At 43.0% G+C, this 19,176-nt stretch overlaps 1 protein-coding gene across 1 annotated transcript in view; it reads right to left on the reverse strand.

The window, feature by feature from the left end:
• The window catches only part of GGT1 (gamma-glutamyltransferase 1), a 263,605-nt gene that overhangs the window by 99,719 nt on the left and 144,710 nt on the right, over positions 1 to 19,176 (reverse strand). The window contains exon 3 of the mRNA XM_053701986.1: positions 3,578 to 3,708. Coding sequence (XP_053557961.1) covers positions 3,578 to 3,708 — 131 coding nt within the window. The remainder of the gene's footprint in view (positions 1 to 3,577; positions 3,709 to 19,176) is intronic.

The raw sequence follows: 19,176 nt of genomic DNA on the forward strand, positions 1-19,176 counted from the left end.
ATCTAAAGGATCCTTAAAGGAAGTACCATCTGCCGTAGGAATAGTATTACGCTTAGCAAGAGTAGAGACAGCCCCATCAACCTTAGGGATTTTGTCCCAAAATTCTAATCTGTCAGATGGCACAGGATATAATTGCTTAAAACGTTTAGAAGGAGTAAAAGAATTACCCAAATTATTCCATTCCCTGGAAATTACTTCAGAAATAGCACCAGGGACAGGAAAAACTTCTGGAATAACTACAGGAGATTTAAAAACCTTATCTAAACATTTAGATTTAGTATAAAGAGGACTAGAATCCTCAATTTCTAATGCAATTAGGACTTCTTTAAGTAAAGAACGAATAAATTCCATTTTAAATAAATATGAAGATTTATCAGCATCAACCTCTGAGACAGAATCCTCTGAATCAGAAGAACCAATATCAGTATCAGAATGATGATGTTCATTTAAAAATTCATCTGAAAAATGAGAAGTTTTAAAAGACTTTTTACGTTTACTAGAAGGAGGAATAACAGACATAGCCTTCTTAATGGATTTAGAAACAAAATTTCTTATGTTATCAGGAACACTCTGAGTATTAGATGTTGACGGAACAGCAACAGGTAATGTAACAGTACTAAAGGAAATATTATCTGCATTAGCAAGTTTGTCATGACAAACAGTACAAACAACAGCTGGAGGAACAGATACCAAAAGTTTACAGCAGATACACTTAGCTTTGGTAGCTCCAGCACCAGGCAGGGATTTTCCAGAAGTATCTTCTGACTCAGCTTCAACGTGGGACATCTTGCAATATGTAATAGAAAAAACAACATATAAAGCAAAATTGATCAAATTCCTTAAATGACAGTTTCAGGAATGGGAAAAAAATGCCATAGAACAAGCTTCTAGCAACCAGAAGCACAAAATAATGAGACTTAAATAATGTGGAGACGATAGTGACGCCCATATTTTTTTAGCGCCAAAAAAGACGCCCACATTATTTGGCGCCTAAATGCTTTTGGCGCCAAAATGACGCCACATCCGGAACGCCGACACCTTTGGCGCAAAAAAACGTCAAAAATGACGCAACTTCCGGCGACACGTATGACGCCGGAAAACAGAAAAAAAAATTTGCGCCAAAAAAGTCTGCGCCAAGAATGACTCTATAAAATGAAGCATTTTCAGCCCCCGCGAGCCTAACAGCCCACAGGGAAAAGTCAAATTTTTAAGGTAAGAAAAAATGATTTATTCATATGCATTATCCCAAACATGAAACTGACTGTCTGAAATAAGGAACGTTGAACATCCTGAGTCAAGGCAAATAAATGTTTGAATACATATATTTAGAACTTTATATAAAAGTGCCCAACCATAGCTTAGAGTGTCACAGAAAATAAGACTTACTTACCCCAGGACACTCATCTACATGTAGTAGAAAGCCAAACCAGTACTGAAACGAGAATCAGTAGAGGAAATGGTATATATAAGAGTATATCGTCGATCTGAAAAGGGAGGTAAGAGATGAATCTCTACGACCGATAACAGAGAACCTATGAAATAGACCCCGTAGAAGGAGATCACTGCATTCAAATAGGCAATACTCTCCTCACATCCCTCTGACATTCACTGCACGCTGAGAGGAAAACCGGGCTCCAACCTGCTGCGGAGCGCATATCAATGTAGAATCTAGCACAAACTTACTTCACCACCTCCATAGGAGGCAAAGTTTGTAAAACTGATTTGTGGGTGTGGTGAGGGGTGTATTTATAGGCATTTTGAGGTTTGGGAAACTTTGCCCCTCCTGGTAGGAATGTATATCCCATACGTCACTAGCTCATGGACTCTTGCTAATTACATGAAAGAAATGTGTTTTTATGGACCCCTGGCCCCACCACACAACTACCACACTGAAGTTACAATCTGAAATTGCAAAAATAAATAAAAAACATTTACTAAGTAAGTCCTACCTCCTCTTCAAATGAAAGTGATCTGCCGCCTGACTCAGGCATACATTTTACAAAATGTAAAAAAAAAAAAAAATTAAAAAAAAAATGTTTTTTTTAAATAATAGTTGTGCTTGCCTCATGGGGCTCCCTGGCCCACTGGACCCCTGACAGGAGTCACCCTATTCACCCCCTGATGGCGGCCCTGTATATATGTTCTTTCTTTCAAGCACTAACTGCAGTAGTACCAATTCTCTGCAACAATCTTAGTCCTCTGCTACTCTAGTGACACCCTGGTTGAGAATCAGTGCCCTAATTCACAGAATGGGGGACTCTCAAGGTTAGCAGTTATGGGGATTTAGACTGGCGCTCGGGTGGCATTAGTTACATTTTAACCAAAAGGAAGAAGTGCTCATTCAGGGAACAAACAAAGACATTGCTAGTTACCACTCAAGGAGTGGTCTCTTTTAGTCCAAAATGTGCCTTTTACAAAGAAGAACTTCCCTGCACTACATTAGTCTAGTCCCTTCTGAAGCAGAGGCAAAGCAACTCTAGAAATATGTACCAACTTTCTTTGAGCAAGTATCACACTATGCAACAAGTCTTGTCTGGCTGCCAACAACCCTCCTAAAGAGACAAATCCAAGGGCCATTATTTAAATATATAACAAAAAAGAGTAATGAGGCACAGAGAACCCCAAATCATGTTTGGAGTTGCTATAGTGACTGGGACTGTCTGGTATTTCAGGTTCTCGGAGAGAGAGGACTTATAATGTCACAAGGCTAAGTATTTGGAGAAAAGATGGGCGTCCATACTACAGTAGTGTTCTCTACAACATATTCCTGAATTTCTTATTTGAATACAATTTTCCCACATTCACCTCTCTCTTGTTGTCATGAGTAGGCAGCCCATTCATTATTAAAGCACCACTGATTCTCATTTGAGATGCTAAAAGCAATACAGTTAGTTTTTTTTTACATGTCCTGTAGTCTATTCAGGAAATTGGTAAATTGGGAGATTTAAATAACAAATAATTCCTAGTAAAATAAAATGCTGACCATCACCCACAGTTGAGTTTGTGGCTCCTTTGTTACTACCTAGAAGCAGCCTGGATGAATTTATTTCTATAGAATTTCATTTACTGTGTAGGACAAATTCAGAACATTTGATAAGCTTTACTTATAAACTTTCTTATAGTGACAGAATCCTCTGCTTGTTGCACCTTGTCATTATTCCAGAATTCAATCATCATTCTTTTCATTAATCACTTTCATATTTATAATAAAGCATTTTTCAAAGAGTGAAGTTAATTTTTTTGCAGTATAGTTTCTAAATAAGGATCTTACTGACTAATTATGAACCATATGGCATTTGTATTGTTTCTGATGGGAAATACACAAAAAGGAATGTGTAAATTATCTATTATGTCATCTCTTCTATGTGTGGCTCATTTTTCAGTTGTAGAAATCATCTTATTTTAATAAATAATATAATGTGCAGAGCTATTTTGTGTAACCATGCACTAAATTAATTTCTGTCTATGTTATAGTTTATCAATGTACCAGGGCTAGATTTGTTATTAGGCAAACTGGAGTGAAAATACTTGTATTGTGTCTGCTACTTTATTTCTGCACTGAGCGTTTAATTCTCACCTGTCTTAGAATCATAAATCGTCAGGATTACTCCACCTCCAATACCCATACTGTGCGCATTCATGAGCCCAACACAGAAGAGTGAAGCAATAGCAGCATCAACCGCTGAGCCACCCTCCTTCAAAATATCCCTGTAATAATATAAATAAGGTGAGACAGAACAGATATGTACAGGAGATGCACAGCATAATATTCATGGTACAGATCAGTGACTGACACAAGAGATATACAGCTTGAGGCAACAAAGTCAGAGAAGTAATAGGTACAGGGTGGGAATATGGCACCATATGGGGCTGAGGAGGACCCAAACATGGTGCCGTAAAGTACAGAGAATGCTTGCATTTAATACGTAAGCTTAGATTTAATATTGTAAGCCCCAAGCATCAATGTGACCCCTGAGTCAGGAAGATTAACAACACGTGCTACATATTTTTAAGTGTATTATTTTACAATATGCTTCAAGTCATCTGCACACTTTATGTTTATTGAAAAAGAAATGTGAATGAATCTGTGTCATTTAACCAGTTTGAGCATAATAATACTATCCAGAAAAGGAAGATGTAGTGTCCCTTCACTCTGAAGAGGATATTTCTTCAGCAGTAATATATATATATATATATATATATATATATATATATATATATATATATATATATATATATATATATATATATATATATCAAGAACATCTAAGAGAAAATACAGTCAGCCAGTTAAAGGGACAGTAAAGTCAAAATATAACGTTCACGATTTAGAAAGAGCATGCGTTTTAAAATGTACTTCTATCATCAAATTTGCTTTCTTCTCTTGATATTCTTTGTTGAAGAGTAAAGCTACGTAGGTTGATTGGACCTTGAGCTCACATAAGAGTACTCTTTAACAAAGGATACCAAGAGAACTAAGCAAAATTGACAACAGAATAAATTGGAAAGTTTATTAACCCTTTGAGTGCTAAGCACTTTCCCACCTGGGTGCTAAGATTTTTTTAAAAAAAAAATTCAGACCCCCAAGACTTACACTGTTGGAAAGGTTAGACGATTACCTTTCCAATGGTGGGCCTTGAGGGTCTGTAGCTGCTTAGATGCCTCAGATACAGGCTTCTAAGCAGCATGCCACCTGCTACTATACTTAACATTGTTAAGTATAAATAAAGTTGCGTGGTGACGTCTTCACGTTATTGCGCGTGATGTCACCACCCAAAACGGGAAGCCCCGGCGATGCCTGTCACTCTACAGGCACGATCGCCGGGGTAGGAGCGGGTAGAAGCCCCCAGATCTCCCTCAAGGTGGGAGAGTGCTAGTGACGACTCTGAGCCGTCATTAGCACTCAAAGTGTTAAAAGATCATGCTCTATCCAAATGAGTGAAGTTTAATTTTAACATTAATGGGACACTGTAGTCAAAAACCATGTGTTCATAGTTCAATAGTATACATTGAAATAAACACATTTGCAATGGTCATCACGTTTTAAATATATACAGTTTATAATATATTAGCCTATGAAATTTTATTTTTTTTCCAAACCCACTTACTTTCTATCTGTTACTGATTTCCAATCCTGGATGACAACTCCAGTTGGAAGATGGCAACCCTTTGATGCGATGCGCATGCATCGAATACGTCACTGTCAATAAGACACACTCTATGTCGGCTTCTGTGCCGCAATATGCGCATGCGAGAGTACTCCAATCCAATTGCGCATGCGTAGATTGACGGAATTGAATATTAATGAGATGCAAATACTCGCCATCCGATTGGCAAGTGTTTTATACAGTGGATGGCCCATATTTGAGGGCTGGATGAGGTGATGTCATGGGGATAAAATAAAAATGCATTTTAATAATAAATGGAGCTTCGTTTCAACACAGAATAAGGTACATTTGATTTGTGTTATAATTGTAATGTGAAAAATATGGTCCGTTTGGCATAAAAAAAAACAAAAACAGAATTTATGCTTACCTGATAAATTACTTTCTCCAACGGTGTGTCCGGTCCACGGCGTCATCCTTACTTGTGGGAATATCTCTTCCCCAACAAGAAATGGCAAAGAGTCCCAGCAAAGCTGGCCATATAGTCCCTCCTAGGCTCCGGCCACCCCAGTCATTCGACCAACGGACAGGAGGAAAAAAACAGGAGAAACTATAGGGTGCCGTGGTGACTGTAGTTAGAGAAAATAATTCATCAAACCTGATTAAAAAACCAGGGCGGGCCGTAGACCAGACACACCGTTGGAGAAAGTAATTTATCAGGTAAGCATAAATTCTGTTTTCTCCAACATTGGTGTGTCCGGTCCACGGCGTCATCCTTACTTGTGGGAACCAATACCAAAGCTTTAGGACACGGATGAAGGGAGGGAGCAAATCAGGTTACCTAAACAGAAGGCACCACGGCTTGCAAAACCTTTCTCCCAAAAATAGCCTCTGAAGAAGCAAAAGTATCAAATTTGTAAAATTTGGCGAAAGTGTGCAGTGAAGACCAAGTCGCTGCCTTACATATCTGATCAACAGAAGCCTCGTTCTTGAAGGCCCATGTGGAAGCCACAGCCCTAGTGGAGTGAGCTGTGATTCTTTCTGGAGGCTGCCGTCCGGCAGTCTCGTAAGCCAATCGGATGATGCTTTTAATCCAAAAGGAAAGAGAGGTAGAAGTCGTTTTTTTGACCTCTCCTTTTACCAGAATAGACGACAAACAGAGAAAAAGTTTGTCTGAACTCTTTTGTAGCTTCTAAGTAGAATTTTAGAGCACGGACTACATCTAAATTGTGTAGCAAACGTTCCTTCTTTGAAACTGGATTCGGACACAAAGAAGGTACAACTATCTCCTGATTAATATTTTTGTTGGAAACAACCTTTGGTAGAAAACCAGGCTTAGTACGCAAAACAACCTTATCTGAATGGAACACCAGATAGGGCGGAGTACACTGTAGAGCAGATAACTCAGAAACTCTTCTAGCAGAAGAAATAGCAACCAAAAACAAAACTTTCCAAGATAACAACTTAATATCTATGGAATGTAAAGGTTCAAACGGAACCCCTTGAAGAACTGAAAGAACTAGATTTAAACTCCAGGGAGGAGTCAAAGGTCTGTAAACAGGCTTGATCCTAACCAAAGCCTGAACAAATGCTTGAACATCTGGCACAACTGCCAGTCGTTTGTGTAGTAAGACAGATAAAGCAGAAATCTGTCCCTTTAGAGAACTCGCAGATAATCCTTTATCCAAACCTTCTTGTAGAAAGGAAAGAATCTTAGGAATTTTTATCCTATTCCATGGGAATCCCTTGGATTCACACCAGCAGATATATCTTTTCCATATTTTATGGTAAATCTTTCTAGTTACCGGTTTTCTGGCTTGAACCAGAGTATCTATCACAGAATCTGAAAACCCACGCTTTGATAGAATCAAGCGTTCAATCTCCAAGCCATCAGCTGGAGGGAGACCAGATTTGGATGTTCGAATGGACCCTGAACAAGAAGGTCCTGTCTCAAAGGTAGCTTCCATGGTGGAACCGATGACATATTCACCAGGTCTGCATACCAAGTCCTGCATGGCCACGCAGGAGCTATCAAGATCACTGAGGCCCTCTCCTGTTTGATCCTGGCTACCAGCCTGGGAATGAGAGGAAACGGTGGAAACACATAAGCTAGGTTGAAGTTCCAAGGCGTTACTAGTGCATCCACTAGAGTCGCCTTGGGATCCCTGGATCTGGACCCGTAGCAAGGAACCTTGAAGTTCTGACGAGACGCCATCAGATACATATCTGGAATGCCCCATAGTTGCGTCAACTGGGCAAAGATCTCCGGGTGGAGTTCCCACTCCCCCGGATGGAATGTCTAACGACTCAAATAATCCGCTTCCCAGTTTTCCACACCTGGAATGTGGATCGCAGATAGGTGGCAGGAGTGATCCTCCGCCCATTGCATTATTTTGGTCACTTCTTTCATCGCCAGGGAACTCCTTGTTCCCCCCTGATGATTGATATACGCAACAGTTGTCATGTTGTCTGATTGGAATCTTATGAATCTGGCCTTTGCTAGCTGAGGCCAAGCCCTGAGAGCATTGAATATCGCTCTTAGTTCCAGAATGTTTATCGGGAGAAGAGACTCTTCCCGAGACCATAGTCCCTGAGCTTTCAGGGATTCCAGGACTGCGCCCCAGCCCACTAGACTGGCGTCGGTCATGATGATGACCCACTCTGGTCTGCGGAAGCTCATTCCCTGGGATAGGTGGTCCAGGGTTAGCCACCAACGGAGTGAATCTCTGGTCTTCTGATCTACTTGAATCACTGGAGACAAGTCTGTATAGTCCCCATTCCACTGTTTCAGCATGCACAGTTGTAATGGTCTTAGATGAATTTGCTCAAAAGGAACTATGTCCATTGCTGCAACCATCAACCCTACTACTTCCATGCACTGAGCTATGGAAGGACGTGGAACAGAATGAAGAACTTGACAAGCGCTTAGAAGTTTTGACTTTCTGACATCTGTCAGAAAAATCCTCATTTCTAAGGAATCTATTATTGTTCCCAAGAAGGGAACTCTTGTCGACGGAGACAGAGAACTTTTTTCTATGTTCACCTTCCATCCGTGAGATCTGAGAAAGGCCAGAACGATGTCTGTATGAGCCTTTGCTTTTGAAAGGGACGACGCTTGTATTAGAATGTCGTCCAAGTATGGTACTACTGCAATGCCCCTCGGTCTTAGAACCGCTAGAAGGGACCCGAGTACCTTTGTGAAAATCCTTGGAGCAGTGGCTAACCCGAATGGGAGGGCCACAAACTGGTAATGTTTGTCCAGAAAGGCGAACCTTAGGAACTGATGATGTTCTTTGTGGATAGGAATATGTAGGTACGCATCCTTTAGATCCACGGTAGTCATAAATTGACCTTCCTGGATAGTAGGTAGAATCGTTCGAATGGTTTCCATTTTGAACGATGGCACGCTGAGAAATTTGTTTAGGATCTTTAAATCCAGAATTGGTCTGAAGGTTCCCTCTTTTTTGGGAACTACGAACAGATTTGAGTAAAATCCCATTCCTTGTTCCGTCATTGGAACTGGGTGTATCACTCCCATCTGTAACAGGTCTTCTACACAATGTAAGAACGCCTGTCTCTTTATTTGGTTTGAGGATAAGTGAGACATGTGGAACCTTCCCCTTGGGGGTAGTTCCTTGAATTCTAGAAGATAACCCTGAGAAACTATTTCTAGCGTCCAGGGATCCTGAACATCTCTTGCCCAAGCCTGAGCAAAGAGAGAGAGTCTGCCCCCCACTAGATCCGGTCCCGGATCGGGGGCTACTCCTTCATGCTGTTTTGTTAGCAGCGGCAGGCTTCTTGGCCTGCTTACCCTTGTTCCAGCCTTGCATCGGTTTCCAGGCTGGTTTGGTCTGTGAGGCATTACCCTCTTGCTTAGAGGATGCAGAATTAGAGGCCGGTCCGTTCCTGAAATTACGAAAGGAACGAAAATTAGACTTATTCTTGGCTTTGAAAGGCCTATCTTGTGGTAGGGCGTGGCCCTTTCCCCCAGTGATGTCTGAGATAATCTCTTTCAATTCTGGCCCAAAGAGAGTTTTACCCTTGAAGGGGATATTAAGCAATTTTGTCTTGGATGATACATCCGCTGACCAAGACTTTAGCCAAAGCGCTCTGCGCGCCACAATTGCAAACCCTGAATTATTCGCCGCAAATCTAGCTAATTGCAAAGCGGCATCTAAAATAAAAGAGTTAGCCAACTTAAGTGCGTGAACTCTGTCCATAACCTCCTCATATGGAGTCTCTCTACTGAGCGACTTTTCTAGTTCCTCGAACCAGAACCACGCTGCTGTAGTGACAGGAACAATGCACGAAATGGGTTGAAGAAGGTAACCTTGCTGCTCAAAAATCTTTTTAAGCAAACCCTCCAATTTTTTATCCATAGGATCTTTGAAAGCACAATTATCCTCGATAGGAATAGTAGTGCGCTTGTTTAGAGTAGAAACTGCCCCCTCGACCTTAGGGACTGTCTGCCATAAGTCCTTTCTGGGGTCGACCATAGGAAATAATTTCTTAAATATAGGAGGGGGAACAAAAGGTATGCCGGGCTTCTCCCACTCCTTATTCACTATGTCCGCCACCCGCTTGGGTATAGGAAAAGCGTCAGGGTGCACCGGAACCTCTAGGAACTTGTCCATCTTGCATAATTTTTCTGGAATGACCAGGTTGTCACAATCATCCAGAGTAGATAACACCTCCTTAAGCAGTGCGCGGAGATGTTCTAATTTAAATTTAAATGTCACAACATCAGGTTCAGCCTGTTGAGAAATTTTTCCTGAATCTGAAATTTCCCCATCTGACAAAACCTCCCTCATGGCCCCTTCAGATTGGTGTGAGGGTATGACAGAACAATTATCATCAGCGCCCTCCTGCTCTTCAGTGTTTAAAACAGAGCAATCGCGCTTTCTCTGATATGCAGGCATTTTGGATAAAATATTTGCTATGGAGTTATCCATTACAGCCGTCAATTGTTGCATGGTAATAAGCATTGGCGCGCTAGAAGTACTAGGGGCCTCCTGCGTGGGCAAAACTGGTATAGACACAGAAGGAGATGATGTAGAACCATGTCTACTCCCTTCATCTGATGAATCATCTTGGGCAACTTCATTATCTGTGACAGTACTGTCCTTACTTTGTTTGGACGCTATGGCACAATTATCACATAATTTTGAAGGGGGAGACACATTGACTTTCATACATATAGAACATAGCTTATCTGAAGGCACAGACATGTTAAACAGGCTTAAACTTGTCAGTAAAGCACAAAAACCGTTTTAAAACAAAACCGTTACTGTCTCTTTAAATTTTAAACAGAGCACACTTTATTACTGAATATGTGAAAAAATATGAAGGAATTGTTCAAAATTTACCAAAATTTCACCACAGTGTCTTAAAGCATTAAAGGTATTGCACACCAATTTTCAGAGCTTTAACCCTTAAAAAAAAAAAACGGAACCGGAGCCGGTTACACTTTTAACCCCTCTACAGTCCCAGCTACAGCCTTAGCCCAGAGGGGAATACGATACCAAATGACGCCTTCTAGGAACTTTTCCAACTATCTTCAGATCCTCACACATGCATCTGCATGTCTTGCTCTCAAAAACAACTGCGCAGTAATGGCGCGAAAATGAGGCTCAGCCTACAACTGGGAAGGCCCTTCCTGACTGGAAAAGGTGTATAACATAGTGCCTGACGTTAAAAAACGTTCCCCAAGTTTATAAGTGTGAAATACCAGCATAAACATGTATAAAATGCCCAAATAAAGCAATCGATTTTGCCCATAAAAGTGTCTACCAGTTTTATAGCCCATATTAAGCCCTTTATTCTGCTTGAGACTAAGAAAATGGCTTACCGGTCCCCATGAGGGGAAATGACAGCCTTCCAGCATTACACAGTCTTGTTAGAAATATGGCTAGTCATACCTTAAGCATAAAAGTCTGCTAACTGTTTCCCCCAACTGAAGTTACTTCATCTCAACAGTCCTATGTTGAAACAGCAAAGGATTTTAGTTACTGTCTGCTAAAATCATCTTCCTCTCACAAACAGAATTCTTCATCTTTTTCTGTTTCAGAGTAAATAGTACATACCAGCACTATTTTAAAATAACAAACTCTTGATAGTAGAATAAAAAACTACAACTAAACACCACATACTCTTAACCATCTCCGTGGAGATGTTGCCTGTGCAACGGCAAAGAGAATGACTGGGGTGGGCGGAGCCTAGGAGGGACTATATGGCCAGCTTTGCTGGGACTCTTTGCCATTTCCTGTTGGGGAAGAGATATTCCCACAAGTAAGGATGACGCCGTGGACCGGACACACCAATGTTGAAGAAAGTTAGTAATCCTTTAAGGTTTAGATTTCCACAAAAAACAGAATTTATGCTTACCTGATAAATTTCTTTCTCTTGCGATGTATTGAGTCCATGGATTCATCCTTACTTGTGGAATATTCTCCTTCCTAACAGGAAGTGGCAAAGAGAGCACCCACATCAGATCTGTCTATATAGCTCCTCCCTTAGCTCCACCCCCAATCATTCGACCGAAAGCTAGGAAGAAAAAGGAGAAACTATAGGGTGCAGAGGTGACTGAAGATTTTATAAAGAAAAATATACTACCTGTCTTAAATAGACAGGGCGGGCTGTGGACTCAATACATTGCAAGAGAAAGAAATTTATCAGGTAAGCATAAATTCTGTTTTCTCTTGCAAGATGTATCGAGTCCACGGATTCATCCTTACTTGTGGGATACCAATACGAAAGCTTTAGGACACGGATGAAGGGAGGAGGGAGGGACAAGACAGGTACCTTAAACGGAAGGCACCCCTGCTTGTAGAACCTTTCTCCCAAAAATAGCCTCCGAAGAAGCAAAAGTATCGAATTTGTAAAATTTGGAAAAAGTATGAAGCGAAGACCAAGTCGCCGCCTTACAAATCTGTTCAACAGAAGCCTCATTTTTAAAAGCCCATGTGGAAGCCACTGCTATAGTAGAATGAGCAGTAATCCTTTCAGGAGGGTGCTGGCCAGCAGTCTCATAAGCCAAACGGATGATGCTTTTCAGCCAGAAAGAAAGAGAGGTAGCCGTAGCCTTTTGGCCTCTCCGCTCATTGGATTATTTTGGTTACTTCCACTATCGCTAGAGGACTCCGTGTTCCTCCTTGGTGATTGACATAAGTCACAGTTGTGATGTTGTCCGACTGAAATCTGATGAATTTGGCCGCAGCTAGCTGAGGCCACGCCTGAAGCGTATTGAATATCTCTCTCAGTTCTAGAATGTTTATCGGGAGGAGGGTTTCCTCCCGAGACCATAAGCCCTGTGCTTTCAGGGAGTTCCAGACTGCACCCCAGCCTAGCAGGCTGGCATCTGTTGTTACAATGATCCACTCTGGCCTGCGGAAACCCATTCCCTGAGCCAGGTGGTCCTGAGACAACCACCAGAGAAGAGAATCTCTGGTCTCCTGATCCAGATGTATTTGCGGAGATAAATCTGCATAATCCCCATTCCACTGTTTGAGCATGCACAGTTGCAGGGTCTGAGGTGTAGGCGTGCAAAAGGAACTATGTCCATTGCTGCTACCATGAGTCCGATTACCTCCATACACTGAGCCACTGATGGCCGAGGAATGGAATGAAGAGCTCGGCAAGTGGTTAAGAGTTTTGATTTTCTGACCTCCGTCAGAAATATTTTCATTTCTACCGAATCTATCAGAGTCCCTAGGAAGGAAACTCTTGTGAGAGGGAGGAGAGAACTCTTCTTTATGTTCACCTTCCACCCATGAGATCTCAGAAAAGCCAACACGATGTCCGTGTGAGACTTGGCTAACTAGAAAGTCAACGCCTGAATTAAGATGTCGTCTAGATAAGGCGCCACTGCTATGCCCCGCGGTCTTAGAACCGCCAAAAGGGACCCTAACACCTTTGTGAAAATCCTGGGAGCCGTGGCCAATCCGAAGGGAAGGGCCACAAACTGGTAATGCCTGTCCAGAAAGGTGAATCTGAGGAATTGATGATGATCTCTGTGAATAGGGATGTGTAGATACGCATCCTTTAAGTCCACGGTAGTCATATATTGACCCTCCTGGATCAGAGGTAAAATAGTCCGAATAGTCTCCATCTTGAATGATGGTACTCTGAGGAATTTGTTTAGAATTTTGAGATCCAAGATTGGTCTGAAAGTTCCCTCTTTTTTGGGAACCACAAACAGGTTTGAGTAAAAACCTAGCCCCTGTTCCGCTTTTGGAACTGGGTGGATCACTCCCATGGTATGTAGGTCTTCTACACAGCGTAAGAACGCCTCTCTCTTTGTCTGGTTTGCAGACAATTGAGAAAATCCTGCTATTGTGCCATTAAACCAGGCTATACTGCTTCCACTTGCCTAAAATAGCACTTGGCCTAACCAGGCGCATCGGCTGGCCACTAGCCCAGTTCAGGAAACACTGAGGCTTTTGCGGCTTTCATGATAGTGGGCCTCACTTGAGAACATCAATTGTGGCATATACATAGTCGCTTTCATGGCCGGTGCACTGTTTTAGGCCCGATACCCCTACCACACAGTATCCCTTGGGCCTAGCCTGTAATTGTGGCCTATTAACAGCCCATTGATTCACACAGCTATGCCATATGATTCAGAGCTGAGGGGCACAGGGATCGCCGGGCATAAGGAAAAGTAGTGGTCTGTGGCATGGAGCGGCCGTCTATGAGCACACATGGTGATAAGAACCAGCGCAACCTACCATGTAAGAGTTATATTCTGTTATCAAAGCCTTGATGGAGGAGCGTGAAGAGCTAATCTGCAAAAGAGTCGACCGAATCTCTACGCAGCGACCCGTACTTCCTCCGCTAACTGATGCAGCTAAATTCAGTGAGGTACCACTGGGCAGTCCACGGCTGCTCCTACGACACGGACCGAGCCCTATGAATAACGGAAAACATACACAAAGTTTGCCCGGTGCTCCTCTTCTTCCCCTTTGCTTCAAGGAAATGTGATCTGGAGGTGGCTGATCATGCCGAGGAGGATTGCGGCCCCAATAACATTCACCAGCACCTTTTAGTTAACTGCGATCAGTGGAATTACTCGCCTGATGGGCAATTCTGGAGCGCTGGGCCGGGATTGGTCCTGCTGGCTGCCCGCCTGCCCGGGGGATGCAGCCGATTCCCCTAGGGGGTGGATGGGGCCTCCTGGCTCAGGATCTTTTCAAGTTTGCGGCGGCCTTGATTGGGAGAAATGCAGCAGGACCATCGATGGGAGCAGCTTTGTGGAGCGCTCTTCTTATCCTTCCAGCTGTCCTGAACTTTCAGAGACCGAGAGACTTTTTCTCCCACACTGCTGCCATGGGCCTCCAAAGGATTATCAGTATGGGGGTATTTGTGTGAAAACAGGTATTGGGTGACATTATAACAATTGTGATATGCTCTTGAATGCCTTATCCTGCTCAAAAACAGAATTTATGCTTACCTGATAAATTACTTTCTCCAACGGTGTGTCCGGTCCACGGCGTCATCCATAACTTGTGGGAATATTCTCTTCCCCAACAGGAAATGGCAAAGAGCACAGCAAAAGCTGTCCATATAGTCCCTCCTAGGCTCCGCCCACCCCAGTCATTCGACAGACGGACAGGAGAAAAAACAGGAGAAACCATAAGGTACCGTGGTGACTGTAGTTAAAGAAAGAAATTCATCAAACCTGATTAAAAAACCAGGGCGGGCCGTGAACCGGACACACCGTTGGAGAAAGTAATTTATCAGGTAAGCATAAATTCTGTTTTCTCCAACATTGGTGTGTCCGGTCCACGGCGTCATCCATAACTTGTGGGAACCAATACCAAAGCTTTAGGACACGGATGACGGGAGGGAGCCAATCAGGTTACCTAAACAGAAGGCACCACGGCTTGCAAAACCTTTCTCCCAAAAATAGCCTCAGAAGAAGCAAAAGTATCAAATTTGTAGAATTTGGCAAAAGTGTGCAGGGAAGACCAAGTCGCTGCCTTACATATCTGATCAACAGAAGCCTCGCTCTTGAAGGCCCATGTGGAAGCCACAGCCCTAGTAGTGTGAGCTGTGATGCGTTCAGGAGGCTGCCGTCCGGCAGTCTCGTAAGCCAATCGGATGATGCTTTTTAGCCAAAAGGAAAGAGAGGTAGCAGTAGCTTTTTGACCTCTCCTCTTGCCAGAATAAACGACAAACAGAGAAGACGTTTGTCTGAAATCCTTTGTTGCTTCTAAATAGAACTTTAAAGCACGAACTACATCTAAATTGTGTAACAAACGTTCCTTCTTTGAAACTGGATTCGGACACAAAGAAGGCACAACTATTTCCTGGTTAATATTCTTGTTGGAAACAACCTTTGGAAGGAAACCAGGCTTAGTACGCAAAACAACCTTATCTGAATGGAACACCAGATAGGGCGGATTACACTGAAAAGCAGATAACTCAGAAACTCTTCTAGCAGAAGAAATAGCAACCAAAAACAGAACTTTCCAAGATAACATCTTGATATCTAAGGAATGTAGAGGTTCAAACGGAACCCCTTGAAGAACTGAAAGAACTAAATTCAGACTCCAGGGAGGAGTCAAAGGTCTGTAAACAGGCTTGATCCTGACCAAAGCCTGAACAAAAGCTTGAACATCAGGCACAGCTGCCAGTCGTTTGTGTAACAAGACAGATACAGCAGAAATCTGTCCCTTTAGAGAAGTCGCTGATAATCCCTTATCCAAACCTTCTTGTAGAAAGGAAAGGATCCTAGGAATTTTGATCTTACTCCATGAGAATCCCTTGGATTCACACCAACAGATATATCTTTTCCATATTTTATGGTAAATTTTTCTAGTCACAGGTTTTCTGGCTTGTACCAGAGTATCTATTACAGAATCCGAAAACCCACGCTTAGATAAAATCAAGCGTTCAATTTCCAAGCCGTTAGCTGGAGGGAAACTAGATTTGGATGTTCGAATGGACCTTGTACTAGAAGATCCTGTCTCAAAGGTAGCTTCCATGGTGGAGCCGATGACATATTCACCAGGCCTGCATACCAAGTCCTGCGTGGCCACGCAGGAGCTATCAAGATCACCAAGGCCCTCTCCTGCTTGATCCTGGCTACCAGCCTGGGAATGAGAGGAAACGGTGGAAACACATAAGCTAGGTTGAAGGTCCAAGGCGCTACTAATGCATCCACTAGAGTCGCCTTGGGATCCCTGGATCTGGACCCGTAGCAAGGAACCTTGAAGTTCTGATGAGACGCCATCAGATCCATGTCTGGAATGCCCCATAATTGAGTCAACTGGGCAAATATCTCCGGGTGGAGTTCCCACTCCCCTGGATGGAATGTCTGACGACTCAGATAATCCGCCTCCCAGTTTTCCACTCCTGGGATGTGGATCGCAGATAGGTGGCAGGAGTGATCCTCCGCCCATTTTATGATTTTGGTCACTTCTCTCATCGCCAGGGAACTCCTTGTTCCCCCCTGATGATTGATGTAAGCAACAGTCATCATGTTGTCTGATTGGAATCTTATGAATCTGGCCTTTGCTAGTTGAGACCAAGCCCTGAGAGCATTGAATATCGCTCTCTGTTCCAGAATGTTTATTGGGAGAAGAGACTCTTCCCGAGACCATAGCCCCTGAGCTTTCAGGGAGTCCCAGACCGCGCCCCAGCCCACTAGACTGGCGTCGGTCATGACGATGACCCACTCTGGTCTGCGTAAGCTCATTCCCTGGGACAGGTGATCCTGGGTTAGCCACCAACGGAGTGAGTCTCTGGTCTTCTGATCTACTTGAATCACTGGAGACAAGTCTGTATAGTCCCCATTCCACTGTTTCAGCATGCACAGTTGTAATGGTCTTAGATGAATTCGCGCAAAAGGAACTATGTCCATTGCTGCAACCATCAACCCTACTACTTCCATGCACTGAGCTATGGAAGGTCGTGGAACAGAGTGAAGAACTTGACAAGCATTTAGAAGTTTTGACTTTCTGACATCTGTCAGGAAAATCTTCATTTCTAAAGAATCTATTATTGTCCCCAGGAAAGGAACTCTTGTCGACGCAGACAGGGAACTTTTTTCTATGTTCACTTTCCATCCGTGAGATCTGAGAAAGGCCAGAACGATGTCTGTGTGAGCCTTTGCCTTTGAAAGAGACGACGCTTGTATCAGAATGTCGTCCAAGTAAGGAGCCACTGCAATGCCCCTTGGTCTTAGAACCGCTAGAAGGGACCCGAGTACCTTTGTGAAAATCCTTGGAGCAGTGGCTAGCCCGAATGGGAGAGCCACAAACTGGTAATGTTTGTCCAGAAAGGCGAACCTTAGGAACTGATGATGATCTTTGTGGATAGGAATATGTAGATATGCATCCTTTAGATCCACGGTAGTCATAAATTGACCCTCCTGGATTGTAGGTAAAATCGTTTGAATAGTTTCCATTTTGAACGATTGCACTCTGAGAAATTTGTTTAGGATCTTTAAATCCAGAATTGGTCTGAAAGTTCCCTCTTTTTTGGGAACTACAAACAGATTTGAGTAAAAACCCATTCCTTGTTCCACGGTTGGAATTGGGTGTATCACTCCTATTTTTAACAGGTCTTCTACACAATGTAAGAATGCCTGTCTCTTTATTTGGTTTGAAGATAAGTGAGACATGTGGAACCTTCCCCTTGGGGGTAGTTCCTTGAATTCCAGAAGATAACCCTGAGAAACTATTTCTAGTGCCCAGGGGTCCTGAACATCTCTTGCCCAAGCCTGAGCAAAGAGAGAGAGTCTGCCCCCTACTAGATCCGGTCCCGGATCGGGAGCTACTCCTTCATGCTGTTTTGGTAGCAGCAGCAGGCTTCTTGGCCTGCTTACCCTTGTTCCAGCCTTGCATCGGTTTCCAAGCTGGTTTGGTTTGTGAAGCATTACCCTCTTGTCTAGAGGCTGCAGAGTTGGAGGCCAGTCCGTTCCTGAAATTGCGAAAGGAACGAAAATTAGACTTATTCTTGGCCTTGAAAGGCCTATCTTGTGGAAGGGCATGGCCCTTACCCCCAGTGATGTCTGAGATAATCTCTTTCAATTCTGGCCCAAAAAGGGTTTTACCCTTGAAAGGGATATTAAGCAATTTTGTCTTGGAAGATACATCCGCTGACCAAGACTTTAGCCAGAGCGCTCTGCGCGCCACAATTGCAGACCCTGAATTTTTTGCCGCTAATCTTGCTAACTGCAAAGCGGCATCTAAAATAAAGGAATTAGCTAACTTAAGTGCGTGAATTCTGTCCATAACCTCCTCATACGGAGTCTCTCTACTGAGCGACTTTTCTAGTTCCTCGAACCAGAACCACGCTGCTGTAGTGACAGGAATAATGCACGAAATAGGTTGCAGGAGGTAACCTTGCTGTACAAAAATCTTTTTAAGCAAACCCTCCAATTTTTTATCCATAGGATCTTTGAAAGCGCAATTATCCTCGATAGGAATAGTAGTGCGCTTGGCTAGTGTAGAAACTGCCCCCTCGACCTTAGGCACTTTCTGCCATAAGTCCTTTCTGGGGTCAACCATAGGAAATAATTTCTTAAATATAGGAGGGGGGACAAAAGGTATGCCGGGCTTCTCCCACTCCTTATTCACTATGTCCGCCACCCGCTTGGGTATAGGAAAAGCGTCGGGGTGCACCGGAACCTCTAGGAACTTGTCCATCTTGCACAATTTTCTGGAATGACCAGGTTGTCACAATCATCCAGAGTAGATAGCACCTCCTTAAGCAGTGCGCGGAGATGCTCTAATTTAAATTTAAATGTCACAACATCAGGTTCTGCAAGTACTAGGGGTCTCCTGCGTGGGCAAAACTGGTGTAGACACAGAAGTAGATGATGTAGAACTATGTCTACTCCCTTCATCTGATGAATCATCTTGGGCAACTTTATTATCTGTGGCAGTACTGTCCTTACTTTGTTTGGACGCTATGGCACAATTATCACACAATTTTGAAGGGGGAGACACATTGGCTTCCATACATACAGAACATAGTTTATCTGAAGGCACAGACATGTTAAACAGGCTTAAACTTGTCAATAAAGTACAAAAAACGTTTTAAAACAAAACCGTTACTGTCTCTT

This window comes from Bombina bombina, chromosome 2, assembly GCF_027579735.1.
Source record: "Bombina bombina isolate aBomBom1 chromosome 2, aBomBom1.pri, whole genome shotgun sequence".
Classification (NCBI taxonomy): domain Eukaryota; kingdom Metazoa; phylum Chordata; class Amphibia; order Anura; family Bombinatoridae; genus Bombina; species Bombina bombina.